Source organism: Rhincodon typus, chromosome 37 (genome assembly GCF_021869965.1).
Source record: "Rhincodon typus isolate 14 chromosome 37, sRhiTyp1.1, whole genome shotgun sequence".
NCBI lineage: Eukaryota > Metazoa > Chordata > Chondrichthyes > Orectolobiformes > Rhincodontidae > Rhincodon > Rhincodon typus.
The window spans coordinates 19564081-19576868 of NC_063368.1; the positions used below are offsets into that span (position 1 = coordinate 19564081).

Consider the following 12788-nt stretch of genomic DNA (forward strand, 5'->3'; position numbering starts at 1 on the left):
TGAGGGAGTGCCGCACTGTCGGAGGGTCAGTCCTGAGGGAGCGCCGCACTGTCGGAGGGTCAGTGCTGAGGGAGCGCCGCACTGTCGGAGGGTCGGCGCTGAGGGAGCGCCGCACTGTCGGAGGGTCAGTGCTGAGGGAGCGCCGCGCTGTCGGAGAGTCGGCGCTGAGGGAGTGCTGATATCACACACAAACCAAGTTGTGATTTTTTTTCTATATGACTGCGTCAGGGATTTTGTTGTTCGCTGTTTAACCGCTGCCCTGGGATTAACACAATTGTGACTAATCGCTCGCTGTGGCACCGGAGCCACTGAGGGACGGGGTCGGCGCTTCAAAAATGCAATGTCCTGCCTGTCCCCTTCACGCACCTGCCAGCACACATTTAGCTCGTAGTTTCACCATGTCTCCTCCTGCTCGGTTCGGAAGCCCACGAACCGTTCATTCCATCGATAATAAACCTGGCGGCTCCTAGTCCGGGCCTCAGTTACTTTAGGCCGCAAACCGCCAGTCAGGGCTCCTTGGTTACAGCTCCCTCGCACCTCCTCCCATTGGCCGCGGCCCCGTGGGCGGTGTACCCAATACAATTGGCCAAGACGCCGTCCATCGCAACGCTCTACTATATGATTGAACGCCTGGGATGTCAATCAGGTATCCTCACCCTGTAATTGGTCATGACTCCGTCCATCACACTGCCTTGCAAATTGATTGGATACCTGAACTGTTAATCAAAGAGCTAAGGCCCGTGATACCCGCCCCCTTAACCAGCTGGCACATCCACGTGCTTGGAGTATCTTGAGGTTGTGATAACTGCCATAATAATGCCAGTTTTTAAAACTTTTTTTTGGAAAAGGATAAACAGATGAGCTAAGGAGAATGAGAGATAGTAGAAACTGCTAAGCTAAGGAGAATATTCTTTTCTCACATATCAAAAATTTACATTCACATAAATATATAAATCAAAAGTGTGGATACTGTGAAACAAAAATAATGCTGGAGAATCTCAGCAGGTGTGGCAGCATCAGTGAGGGAAAGAGTTAAAGCCACCAGTCCACAGACCAGCAATTTATTTTTTTATTACATTCAGATACATTTTATAGTTTCCCTGCTGCGAAGCTCTCATCAAAAAGCTGTTCAAGGTGCTGAATGTTTGCTGGAGTTAAATACTCTTGCAATAATTACAAATTATGAGAACTCTGAGCAGAACTAGGATCTCAGTCCCTGGCCTGCTCTGCCATCCATTGCGATCACAGCTGGTCTGTCTTGACTCCATTACATTGCCCGCTTCCCATAACCTTTCAACCTATTACCAACTAAAAGTCTATTTCCTCAAGTTTACTCAAATGTCCCATTATTCACCACTCTTCAAGAATATCATTTCTCATGTTTTAAATCAGCTACATGCCTTATCCTACAATTACCCTGACATACTTGTATAAAAAGGTATGATTTGCCTGGATAGCATGCAAAACAATAGTTTTCACTATTTCTCAGTATGTGACAATAACAAATCTAGTGAATTCCCCAAACACCAAGTTCAACATGTGACAAGTGCATTGCATAATATTTACATAGCTAACTAAACATCCCAAGGTACTTAACAGAACTACACAAAATGACCATGACACAAGCTTCAGGTGATCTGTCAAAGATGTAGACTTTAAAAGGTCTCCAAAGGAATACTATCGAGAAGCATCCTAACTCTAACATTCTTCTCATTTGAGTTGAATCACAAAAAGCTAGCATATAATCAGTGGGTAATAGGGAAAGCAAAGATAATGTCAGTTTTTTTTTTAAAAAGATAGGTGTCTAGTAAAAATACATAAGGGCACAGACCACGGATGACACACAGTTAAATTTTAGTCCCTTTATCCAATGCATACCAGGCATTGGAGACAGTCCAGAAAAGGTTCACTTTGTTGATTCCAGGTATGGAGGGACTGTCTCGAGGGGAAGTTGAGCATGTACCGATGTCATGAGAATGAAGTGATCTTACTGAAAGGCTTGTTTCTTAGGATACTTGACCAAGTAGATACAGAAAGGTTATTTCCCCTTGTGAGAATCAAAGATCAGAGGACATGACACCCACTTAAGACAGGAGGATGATTTTCTTTGCCCATCCCACCTGGAGGGTATTTAATTTGGAGACCCCTTTACTGCAGAGGGCTCAAGGCTATGTTGGCAACAACATTGAAGGCTGAGGTGGACAGATTTCTAATCATTAAGTGAATGAAAGGTTATGGGGACAGGTCAGGAAAGTGCAGGGAGGGTTATCAGATCAGCCATGATCAAGTTGAATGGCAGAGTCAATGGGCCAAGTGGCCTACTTTGCCTCATACATCCTGTCTTAAAGTGAGCTAGTACCAGAAGGCATTGTTTGGGCAATGATCCCATATACCAACTTACACTCTGCCAGTGTTCATTGGCCTGTGCTGGCTTCTAGTCAAGCAATGCCCTGATTTAAAAAAAAACACTTTCTAAAAGTTACTTCAAGGCCTCAACTTAGGTTTTAAACCCTGCACCCTACCTTGCCAAGATCTCTACTTATATCCAGATGCCCCCTACCCTTTCTATTGTCAGTGCCTCAGCCCCATAGTCTGCAAAGCTATGCTGAGGTAAAGGATAACAGAAGCAGGCTCTCAGCCTGTACCCAGTTAGTTTGCTGTGCACTTTTAGACATACGAACATAGACTTGCTTTGCATTCTGAGGGACTAAGTTCACAGCTGATTACAATCTCAAACCTCCACTCCTGCTGAACCTTTCACTGCCTTGCTTGAAGAATTACTTCTGCCTTAAAATACACCATAAACTCTAGTTCCACCACATCTTCAGGGAGAGTGCAAAATATACAACCCTCAAAATAGACACTGCCTCACCCTTTTAAACTGGCAACCCCCCAATTCTAGATTTTCCCCACAGAAAAAAAATCCTCTCCACATCTACTCCATCAAGGGGCCTCAGGATTGTTTCAAATCAAGTCACCTCACTAAGCACCCACAGATAATCCAACTTTGCCTCACAACACAATCCACTCAGTCAAGGTATTAGTCTGATAAACTCTCTGGCAAGGGGAACAAAAGCCATAGCAGTAGTGTCAATAAAGTAGCACAGAATTTAACCAAATCACATCCTGACTGCCATACAGTACTGTAGGAAAACAGAGTACTAAAATGCTCTTTTCTTTTAAAAAAGGTATTTATTGAACACTGGAACAATGTTATAATTGGTCCATGGTTTATGCAGCCTCTTCCTTGGCAATGCGATCCTTCTTCAGTGGTCCCTGAAAACAAAACACAATACAAATATCAAAAGGAGCTGGCTGAGGCAGTTTCAAAAGATCAACAACGTGTGTTCATTGCAACTACAAAACAGTTCTTGTAACCCAAGTTTCGTGCAAGTCAATTTACAAAATCTGAAGGTTCGCCACAGGAAACAGTTGCACTGATGAATTTATCACTGACCATAAACGCCTTCTTCTCCTCGATGGTCTGGAAGCGACCATGACCAAATTTGGAAGAAGTATCAATAAACTTCAGGTCGATCTTCTCCACAGCACGGCGGTTCGTCTGCACCAACAGGGACTGCAAGGTTGAACATAAAACTTTTCAATATTCTGTACTACAACCAGCTTAAAACTATATAGCTTGTGGGGGTTGGGTGGAGGAGACAGGAGAACCTGAAAATGCTCAAGGGCAGCTACACTCTTTCACCAAGGGGGACGGTAAGATTGACTATGTATTCATATTAAGAAGACAAGTAGTTACCTTGCGCAGCGTAAGCACACGTTTCTTGGTACCAACAACACAGCCCTTCACCATTACAAAATCATTGGTAACTTCACCATAGTGAGGAAATCCTCCCTGATGAGAGATTGAGAACAGCAGTTAGCAGAACAGCCCTAAAGGAGATGAGCTACAATTTGGAATGTCATTGATAGCTTGCTAAAAACACACTAGTGGGTTGATGCTCTTGTCTGTCAGGTCATACTCTGTAGCAGCATTGTTCTTCACCAGCTTGCCATCCTTGGTCTGGTAACCAGATCCAATCCTGTAGATCTAGGAGGTAAAGAATTGAGTTTTAGTTCACATTTTACAGGAAACCTGGTAACAGTGCATTCAGAGACAAGGTGCAAGAATTCCTATTCAGGCAAGCAATCTTGAGAATGTACTGTAATTAATAAAGGATAGAGAAGTCATTCTGACAAAAATGATAGTGCCATTTGCAAAGAAACCTGGAATACCAGCTTTGGTTCTTGCTCAGGATTCTCTTTAGGTTAAGATGCAGGTTCAGCTGGCAATTAGGAAGGTAAAAGCAATGTTATTATTCAGTTCCAGTGGCCTAGAATACAACAGCATGGATGTACTGCTGAGATTGTAGAAGGCTCTGGCCAGGCCACATTTGGAACATTGAGCAGTTTTAGGCCCCATATCCAAGGAAGGACGTGCTGACCTTGGAGTGGGTCCATGATCTAAGGAATGAAGGGCTTGTCATATGAGGAACAGTTGAGAACGCTGGGTTTGTACTTGGGAGTTAAGGAGGATGAGGGGGAATCTGATTCAAACAAACAGAATACCAGGGCCTGGATAGAGTGGATATGGAGATGTTTTCACTAGTAGGAGACTAGGACCCAAGGGCACAACCTCAAGAGTGAAGATGACTCTTTAGAACTGAGTCAGAGGAATCTTGGGGTTCAAGTCCATAGCTCGCTGAAAGTGGCCACACAAGTAAATAGGGTGATAAAGAAGGCATATGGCATGCTTGCCTTTACTGGCCAGGAAACAGGAGTACAAGTCAGAATGTCAAGTTGCAGCTTTATAACATTTTGGTTCAGCCACACTTATTATTGTATTCAATTCTCATCACGTTACAAAAACAATGTGGAAGCTTTGGCAGGGGTGCAGAAGAAGAGGTTTGCCAGGATACTGCCTGGTTTAGAGGGTTTGAACTATAAGGAGGCTAGAAAAACTGAAGGGAGACTTGATAGAAGTCTATAAAATGATGAGATGCATAGATAGGGTTGACTGTCAGTACCATTTTCCCTCCGAAGAGTTCAAAATGTCTAACACTAGAGCCAATGCATTTAAGGCAAGAGGGGCAAAGTTCAAAAAGAGATGTGACAGGCATATTGTCTTTTTAAAACAAAGACTAGAGAGTGGTAGGAGTGTGGAATGTACTGCCAGGGATGGTGGAGGAGGCAGATATGATAGGGTCATTTAAGAAACTAAGATAAGTACATGAAAATGAAAGGAACAGAGATAAAGGACCAAGGGCAGGGAAAAGGCATTTGTTTAATTTGGCATGTTTGGCACAACATTGTGAGCTGAAGGGCCCATTCTTGTGCTGTGCTGTTCTATGTTCTGAGGAGAGGAGGAACTTATTCAGATGCAGGATAGTTCATCTGTGGAGCTCATTGCTGCAGAGGGCTATGAAGAGCAAGTCATTGAGCGTCTTTAAAAAGACAGATAGATAGGTTATTGAATACTAAGGGGATCAAGGTTACAGGAAGAAGGCAGGAGAGTGGGACCGAGTAACATATCAGCCATGATCGAATGGTGGAGCTGACTCAAATGGCCCAATTCTGCTCCTCTACATTGTGAATTTCTGAATTCACATTTTAAAAGTGCAGACTTGGATTGGAGACCCAGCTAGCATCCTTTAGGGAAGGGCACCAGCCATTCTGATCCAATCTAGACAAGTGGGACTCCACGCCCACTGACTTTTCAGGCAATGACAGCATCAAGTCCTGAACCGCTATGCTCATATTTTGGCAGCAGCCACATTTCAGGTACAGACCCTTAGCCATTTCAGATCACACCTTTAAAGTGCTTACCTTCTTGTTGATCTCTGTACGGTGATGGTATCCCTTCTGACCTGCACGAGCAACAGAGAAAGCTACACGGGCAGGATGCCAAGCTCCAATACAGGCAACTTTACGCAGCCCCTTGTGAGTCTTCCTTGGCAGTTTCTTTGTGTGCCAACGACTGGTGACCCCTGGGGAGGAAGAGAACTGACCAATTAGTGAATACCCAAGATGCTGACAATTCTTCATTTATTCCTGAAACGGAGATCTCAGAAGGAAGGCAGCATGGAATGGCTCCTCATCAGAGTCAGATGCTGTTACCAACATATATTCCATGTTATCATCACGGAATGCTCCAACAGTGAAGTGTGACTATGGTCAACAAAAGCCTCATTAAAAAGACATATTACCTATGCATATAAACAAAATCCAAAAGGTTACAATCATTTGAGACCCATCCAACTAATTCACAAATTCCATACCTTTGAAGCCATGGCCTTTGGTTACACCAATGACATCTATCATCTCATCCTGACCAAACACCAGGTTAACAGAAACCTGCTGTTCCAGTTTCTCTCTTGCCCAATCGACTTTCTCTGCAATTGTCCCACCATTCAACTGGATCTCCATGATATGGGATTTCTTCTGACGCAAGGGAAGCAGGCGCATCTGTGGAGATGAAGCATTCCAATGAACAAGTTAGAACAAGCCAACATTAGTGGGATATTTCCCACTGTTATTCAAGTCAATTTGCTCCACCGTTACCAGCACATCTTCTGCTTGCCTAAAATAAACTGACGGCCTTCAAAATCACCTCCACTCATCGTAATATTTCTTTAGGAGTGGCTTGGTGTCATATACATTTACAGGAGATTTCTGTGAAGCAGCTTGGAATGTTTCACTATAACCATTCATAGTCATAGATATGCAACTCTCCCAGAATTAGAGGGCTGAAACAACACACTACACCATCCACAAAACCTGACACGAACTTATGGTCTTGGCTTGTCCCCTGAAGACATGGCATTGGGATTAAAAAAGCACTAAACCAAGTGGCCTTATTATTGAGATTTTGTAAAACAAAAGTTTGAATATCCCAAAAGTAATTTAACAGGTAATAAAAAAACAACCAAGGTAGCAAGCCAGAAATCTCAAACAGAAGCTTCTGTATCCAAGCCTCCTTTCAAATTCAGCTTTGGTGCCTACCTGTGTGTGAGCAATGATGCGAATAACTTGGCAGTATTTCTTCATGCTGTTGAAGTCCTTCTCCAATTGTTTCTTGCCATCTTCATCCTGCCATTTCTTGCAGTACTTGGTGAAAGCCTTCTTCTTGGATTTGTACCTTTTATATAGAGAGACAAGAGAACATTGGCGCAACCCTTCATCACACAACTGTGAGCGGAAGGAATCAGCACCAAGCAGGTCGGCTCATTGTTGGGATCAAAGGACACTTTCCTCCAACATTCAGAGCCTGGAGCTCATCGACCCATGTTGCCATAGTCGAGCGGAGCTGCTGATAATTCAATCCAGATTAACACCTTTCCGCATCATCTTTATGAACTGTTTAAGATTTGGAATTATGTGACATATTTACCAATTCTTGTAGAATCGACGCTTGCATTCATCACTGATGTGCTCAGCAAAGATGGTCTTAAAGGTTCGGAGACCACGGGGAGTCTCAATGTAGCCAACAAGACCAACAATTACCATTGGAGGAGTTTCAATTACAGTCACTGCTTCGACCACCTCCTTCTTGTTCACCTCTGGGAGATTCAGAAAAAAAAAATTTTTAATGTTCAGACAAAAACCCATGAACCCAACGTATCAAGAATTTCTCTATACAAATGCTGTCAGAGCAGAGTAGTGTCAGCATTTTGCTTTAATATAATGCAATTAGCACAGCATGGCTGGTTTAACCAGGTACCTGAGCTAGTTAAAATTTGAACAGATAGACCAAGCCTACCCATTGGGAGACTTTCAACATGCAGTCAAACAGTAGCTTCATGTTTTGGTGTAGGGACAAAAGCAATTAGCAAGCTTATTTGAGTGCATCATTTGAGAAACAATTATATTCAACAAGTGTACTGGTTTTATTGCACTACAGTCAGCATACTCGACATTCAACAAAATCACCACAGGTGATTGAATTATGACCGCCCGTCGAGTTTATCATCATGTGTAGTTATTCTATTTGCTAGCACAAGACTAAAGCTGGGAGTTATGAAACATCAAATTCTTCTCCCCAAACTAAGCACCACTTTTAATCATCAAATAGTTTTGCATATTTGAATGCAAGCCTTATAGGTATTCTGCTTGAAGGAGTGAACCCAGTTCTAATGGAGTATTAGAAATATTTAATTAGAAATATTAGAAATGGTCTTGAAATATTAACACCAAGATGAATTGGTGCTTGGGTAAGAAATTAAGTATTTAAAAAGTGTTAAGTTCTTCCACTCCTTAGTGAAAAGGTCATACACAAAGTCAAAAAAAAAAATTTTCACAACTTTTAAGATCAAGACTTTTCAGAAGAAAATTTTCCAAACAAAAAAGTGGAAATGGATAAGTACCGTGAACAAAAGTACAGCCAAGACTTATTTAGGGCATAAGCTTTAGTTACTTGTAATCCAAGCAAAGCTAGTTACCTGCAAACTTTAATCAGCTTAGCCCAGAGGGAGATTTTTGATTAGAAGGGCACTGAAGGTTATGGGGGCCAGGTAGAAAATTGGAGTTAATAATGACCACAATCACAGCCATCTTACTGAATGACAGGGCAGATGCAAGAGGCCCAAATAGGGTGCTCCTCTCTCTCATGCTGCCAAACACACTATGCATCCAGATGACATTGGAGCTACTGCCAATTTTTGGGGACCAGTTCTGTAGGGGCAAAGCTTGATTTCAAAAAAACCAAGCAAGGTGGCTCAGTGGTTAGCACTATTGCCTCACAGCACCAGGGACCCAAGCTCAATCCCAGCCTAGGGTGACTGTGTGCAGTTTACACATTCTCCTTTCTAAAGGAGGGTCCCAACCAAAAACATCAACTTTCCTGCTCCTCTGATGCTGCCTACCCTACTGTGTTCCTTCAGCTCCACACTTCTCTCTGACTCCAGCATCTGCAGTTCTTGTTACCTCCCCATATCCACGTCTATGTGGGTTTCACCTGGGACTCTAGTTTCTTCCCCCAGTCCAAAGATGTGCAGATTAGATGAATTGGCCATGCTAAATTACCCTGTAGCATCCAGGGATGTGCAGGCTAAGTGGATTAGCCACACGAAATGTGGTGTTATGGGGATTTTAGGCAGCGTGGTAGGGTGGGGGTTCAGGTCTGGATAGGATGCTCTTCAGGGGGGCAGTGCAAACTTGAAAGGCCATTTTATCCACTGGAAGGATTCTACAAATTCACAAACACGGCCTGTAACAGCTTCATAAACTTGGGGTTCTTTACCTCACAAGCAAACTCTAGGGAGTGTGACATGTGCAGTGATCACACAATTAAAAAGAGGCAATATTTAAAGTTGGTACTTACATGCTTGTGAAATATTAGAATATTACTGTACTTACTTGAACCAGGCCTGTCAACATCACGAACAATGTGAGTCATGCCAGCCTTGTAACCCAAAAAGGCAGTCAGATGGAGAGGTTTGGAAGAATCATCTTTGGGAAAGCTCTTCACTTTGCCCCTGTGTCTCCGGCTCCTTTTTCGGGGCAGGAAGCCCAGAGAGCCATGTCTGGGGGCCGAGAACTTGCGGTGAGACTGTAGACCGGAAAGAGAATTTAAAGTTTAGAGGAAGATCATCCCAGATGTTGCAAACTGGAAATAACAAGAAACCTGTTTCCCCCAAGGACCATTCCTTAAAAACTGTATACTTTATAGAAGGTACACTTCAAAGATAAACCTATGATACAGCATTGCAATGACTTTTATTCATCCATCCTAAATCACCCTCCATTTAATTTCTACACTGCTACGAAATTAGGCTGCTATTAGGATTAGCACCATCAGAAATGTTGTAATTTTTCCTGAGTACGTGCTCTTGGATTCACACCCTGATCAGGATTTGACCCGTTTCTCTGGTAAGTGGAGCTCAACTTGAGGGGGTGGGCAGGTTTGAACACACCATTCTAACCTCATCGTGAGCATCTGATCCAAGTACAAAAATCAGGAAATAACAGCGCAAAGTTGAAACTAGCCGCAGAGGATGAAGATATAGTCGGTTATCGCGGCTCATGTGAGCAGGATGGCTCGGATTGAACTCGGATTGCATTCCCTGAACCACAGTCAACCGCCGCCATTTTAGGGGCAATCGGGTAGGAATTAAAACGCGTTAAGCACTTTCCTCAACATCATCCTCAAAAAAAAATTCCATCAATACCATACCGGCTATGTTGTTAACAATCGTCTATACGTGCATTTGTTTGAATTAAGGTTCTACGTGCTCGGATGGCTATGATATTGATCGGATTAAAAATACCGAACTCACCATTTCTCAAACTGACCTGAAAGAGAGAGCGAGAGCTGTACCTTTCCCTTTTATACCCCGGTTACACATCACTTCCTGCCAACGACGCCACGCTTTTACTTTTATAATTAATTACAAAATACAAATTGCTATCTTTAATTTACAATTATTTTGTATGCATTTAAAAATGGGGCTTTTCGATTTTTCTTCGTTGATTTATTCTCCAGCTCAACAATTAAACTTTATGTCACTTCCTTTAACACTTTATTGACCAAAACCCTACTTTTAGGTCTTATTATTTTCTTTTTAATTTTGCAAATATGGTTCTTCTCAATTATGTTAACCCATGAGATTAAACTACCATTGTTGTTTTGTCAATTTTGCTTCTCCTTAAGGGGTACATTTCCCCTTAGCACCCACCACCTCAAAAAAATCTATCTTTATGAAGCAATACTACAATCGTACATAACATTAATATCTTTATGTAACACCTTTCACAACCACCAATAACTTCAAAGCACTTCATGACCAATTAAATACTTTTGAAGTGTAGTCATTGTCATAACGTAGGAAACACAACAGCCAATTTGTGCACATCATGATCCCACAAAAAGTGATCATGACTAGATAATCTGCTTTGGTAATGTTGGTTGAGAAATAAATATTAACCAGGACATAGGGGATAATTCCTCTACTCTTCTTCAAAATAGTGTCATGGGAGTTTTACATCTAGCCAAGTTGGCAGACCTCTGTTTAAATGCCTCATCTGTAAGAAGGTACCTCTGACAGTTCAACACTGTGCACTGGAGCGTCAGCCTTGAGTTTTAGGCTCACATGCTGGAAATGGCACAAACCTGGTACCTTGAGGCAAAAGTGGTATCCACTGCATCACAAATCAGCATGGCTAATCCAGACTGATATTTCAGACTGGAGAGTACAACATAAGCAATTTTATTAGGGTGACCAGAAATACCAGTTTTGCCAGAATACATTTTCAATAAATATATTGATGTCCTGATAATTTCCTAAAATTAGTTCTAAAGCGCTGATTTTCACCTCTTCCTTTTTTGTCAGATACCAAATGGGTCAAGGTGGAGAAATTTGTGTGAACTGTCACCTTACCTCCTGTATCCATCGTAATATGTTGTAGGCAGCTGATCTGATAACCCAACCCCTTGACTTCTCCAAGAAAATTACCACAACCTTTTTGGCTCCATTGCTGATGACACCATTTAGAACATTATTTGAGTAGCCTTGCCATCTTTGGCTGGACCATTCTGGTAGAAGTCATCACATGAATTCCCAATCTCAACTGACCCTCCCTCAGGTTTCTCCATTGGCTACCTGACATGTCAATCATCATAGAGGCCCCACCTTCCCATTTGCTGCCTTTCCAGTTTATGTCCGGGGTTTACTTCTGAAAGTCTGGTCATCCTGCATTTCAGCTAAACCCAATTTTACCCTCCTCCAAAGTGCTAACTCACAAAGTGGAGGCACTGAGGAGAGACAATGGAAACACTTATCTAGGCTTAGGCAGCTCTCTTTTTTTTGAAATATACTTTATTCAAGAACTTACAAAAATGTTTTGATAAATATAACAGAATGGTCAATAAAGCTCAACTTGTAATAGACTTAATATTTACAAAGTCCATTCCATGTCCAATTTACAGCCTGAGGGCAAAACATTTCAAATTTGAAATTTCAGGACATACAGTAGATATGGAAAAATAAATCTGTATAGAATATGTTTCACCTCAATACATTTGCAATGCTCGTAATCCCAAAGTACATTCTTTATAAGGCACATAGTCTGTTCGGTTCAATAGTTTCCAGCCTCTCTGTGCTACGCATGAGAAACCTTAGACTGGGACCTTTCCCCATTGGGCCTTGGAATCTTTCTGTGTCATACTTGGTCGAACATAACTCCTTGCTCTTGACGACCAGTAAGTTTCAAATAGATTGAGAGCATTGTTCATGGACCTCCAGCCAAGGCTGATGCCTGTCCCAGAGTACAGCTCATGGAGCTCAGTGTTACTGAGTGGCAGAGGATGAACTTTGATAAAAAAAAACCACTGCATCTCTCTCTATTTCTTCCTTGAAAAGGTAAGTTGTGTGAGGAGATGGACATCAGTGTCTTCCCCAACACAACCACCTCAAAGGGCAACAACAGAGGTGGTGAGACCTCCCGGAGTGTAAGAAGAATGTAATGGGAAAGGCCTTTCTCACTGCCAGCCAAGCCACATCTTGGTCCTTGTTGAAAAGCTCTGCAAAATGACTGTCTGCTCAGGGAACCATCCGGCCAGAACGATCTTCTCCTTTCTCAGCAGGGCCTTGAGGATGATAAGTGCTGACCCTTGCCTGATGGACTGTGTTCTAGGTCTCCGTGGGGTTCAATGGTCAATCTGATTGGAGAATTTCAAGGCAACGAGGCCAGAGCCATCTTTGGCAACACTGGGAACAGATAGAGCCTTAGCATGTGGTAAGTTTTAGTGTGTGAACGCTGAGGTTAAGTCTCCCAACCTTGGAGGGCTAGGT

At 42.5% G+C, this 12788-nt stretch overlaps 1 protein-coding gene and 1 non-coding gene across 2 annotated transcripts; both read right to left on the reverse strand.

The window, feature by feature from the left end:
- Positions 1-3172: 3172 nt before the first annotated feature.
- Positions 3173-10341, reverse strand: rpl3 (ribosomal protein L3). The gene is made up of 10 exons (XM_020536232.2): positions 10275-10341; positions 9355-9547; positions 7391-7559; positions 7003-7138; positions 6279-6465; positions 5827-5987; positions 3950-4051; positions 3761-3856; positions 3458-3577; positions 3173-3276 (listed from the first exon to the last, which is right to left on the reverse strand). The coding sequence occupies exons 1-10, from the start codon at positions 10275-10277 to the stop codon at positions 3232-3234; spliced, it is 1212 nt and encodes a 403-aa protein (XP_020391821.1). The 5' UTR covers positions 10278-10341; the 3' UTR covers positions 3173-3231.
- Positions 6059-6153, reverse strand: LOC125487207. The gene has a single exon (XR_007265728.1). It is a non-coding gene; the product is annotated as a small nucleolar RNA U83B (small nucleolar RNA).
- Positions 10342-12788: the final 2447 nt, after the last annotated feature.

Bases quoted from the DNA above. Each gene is read 5' to 3' on its own strand.
- rpl3 (XM_020536232.2), bottom strand. The intron at 7,139-7,390 runs GTAAATATGTCA...TCTATATAAAAG, and splicing joins CGTCGATTCTACAAGAATTG to GTACAAATCCAAGAAGAAGG. The intron at 4,052-5,826 runs GTAAGCACTTTA...TTTACCTCCTAG, and splicing joins GTACAGAGATCAACAAGAAG to ATCTACAGGATTGGATCTGG.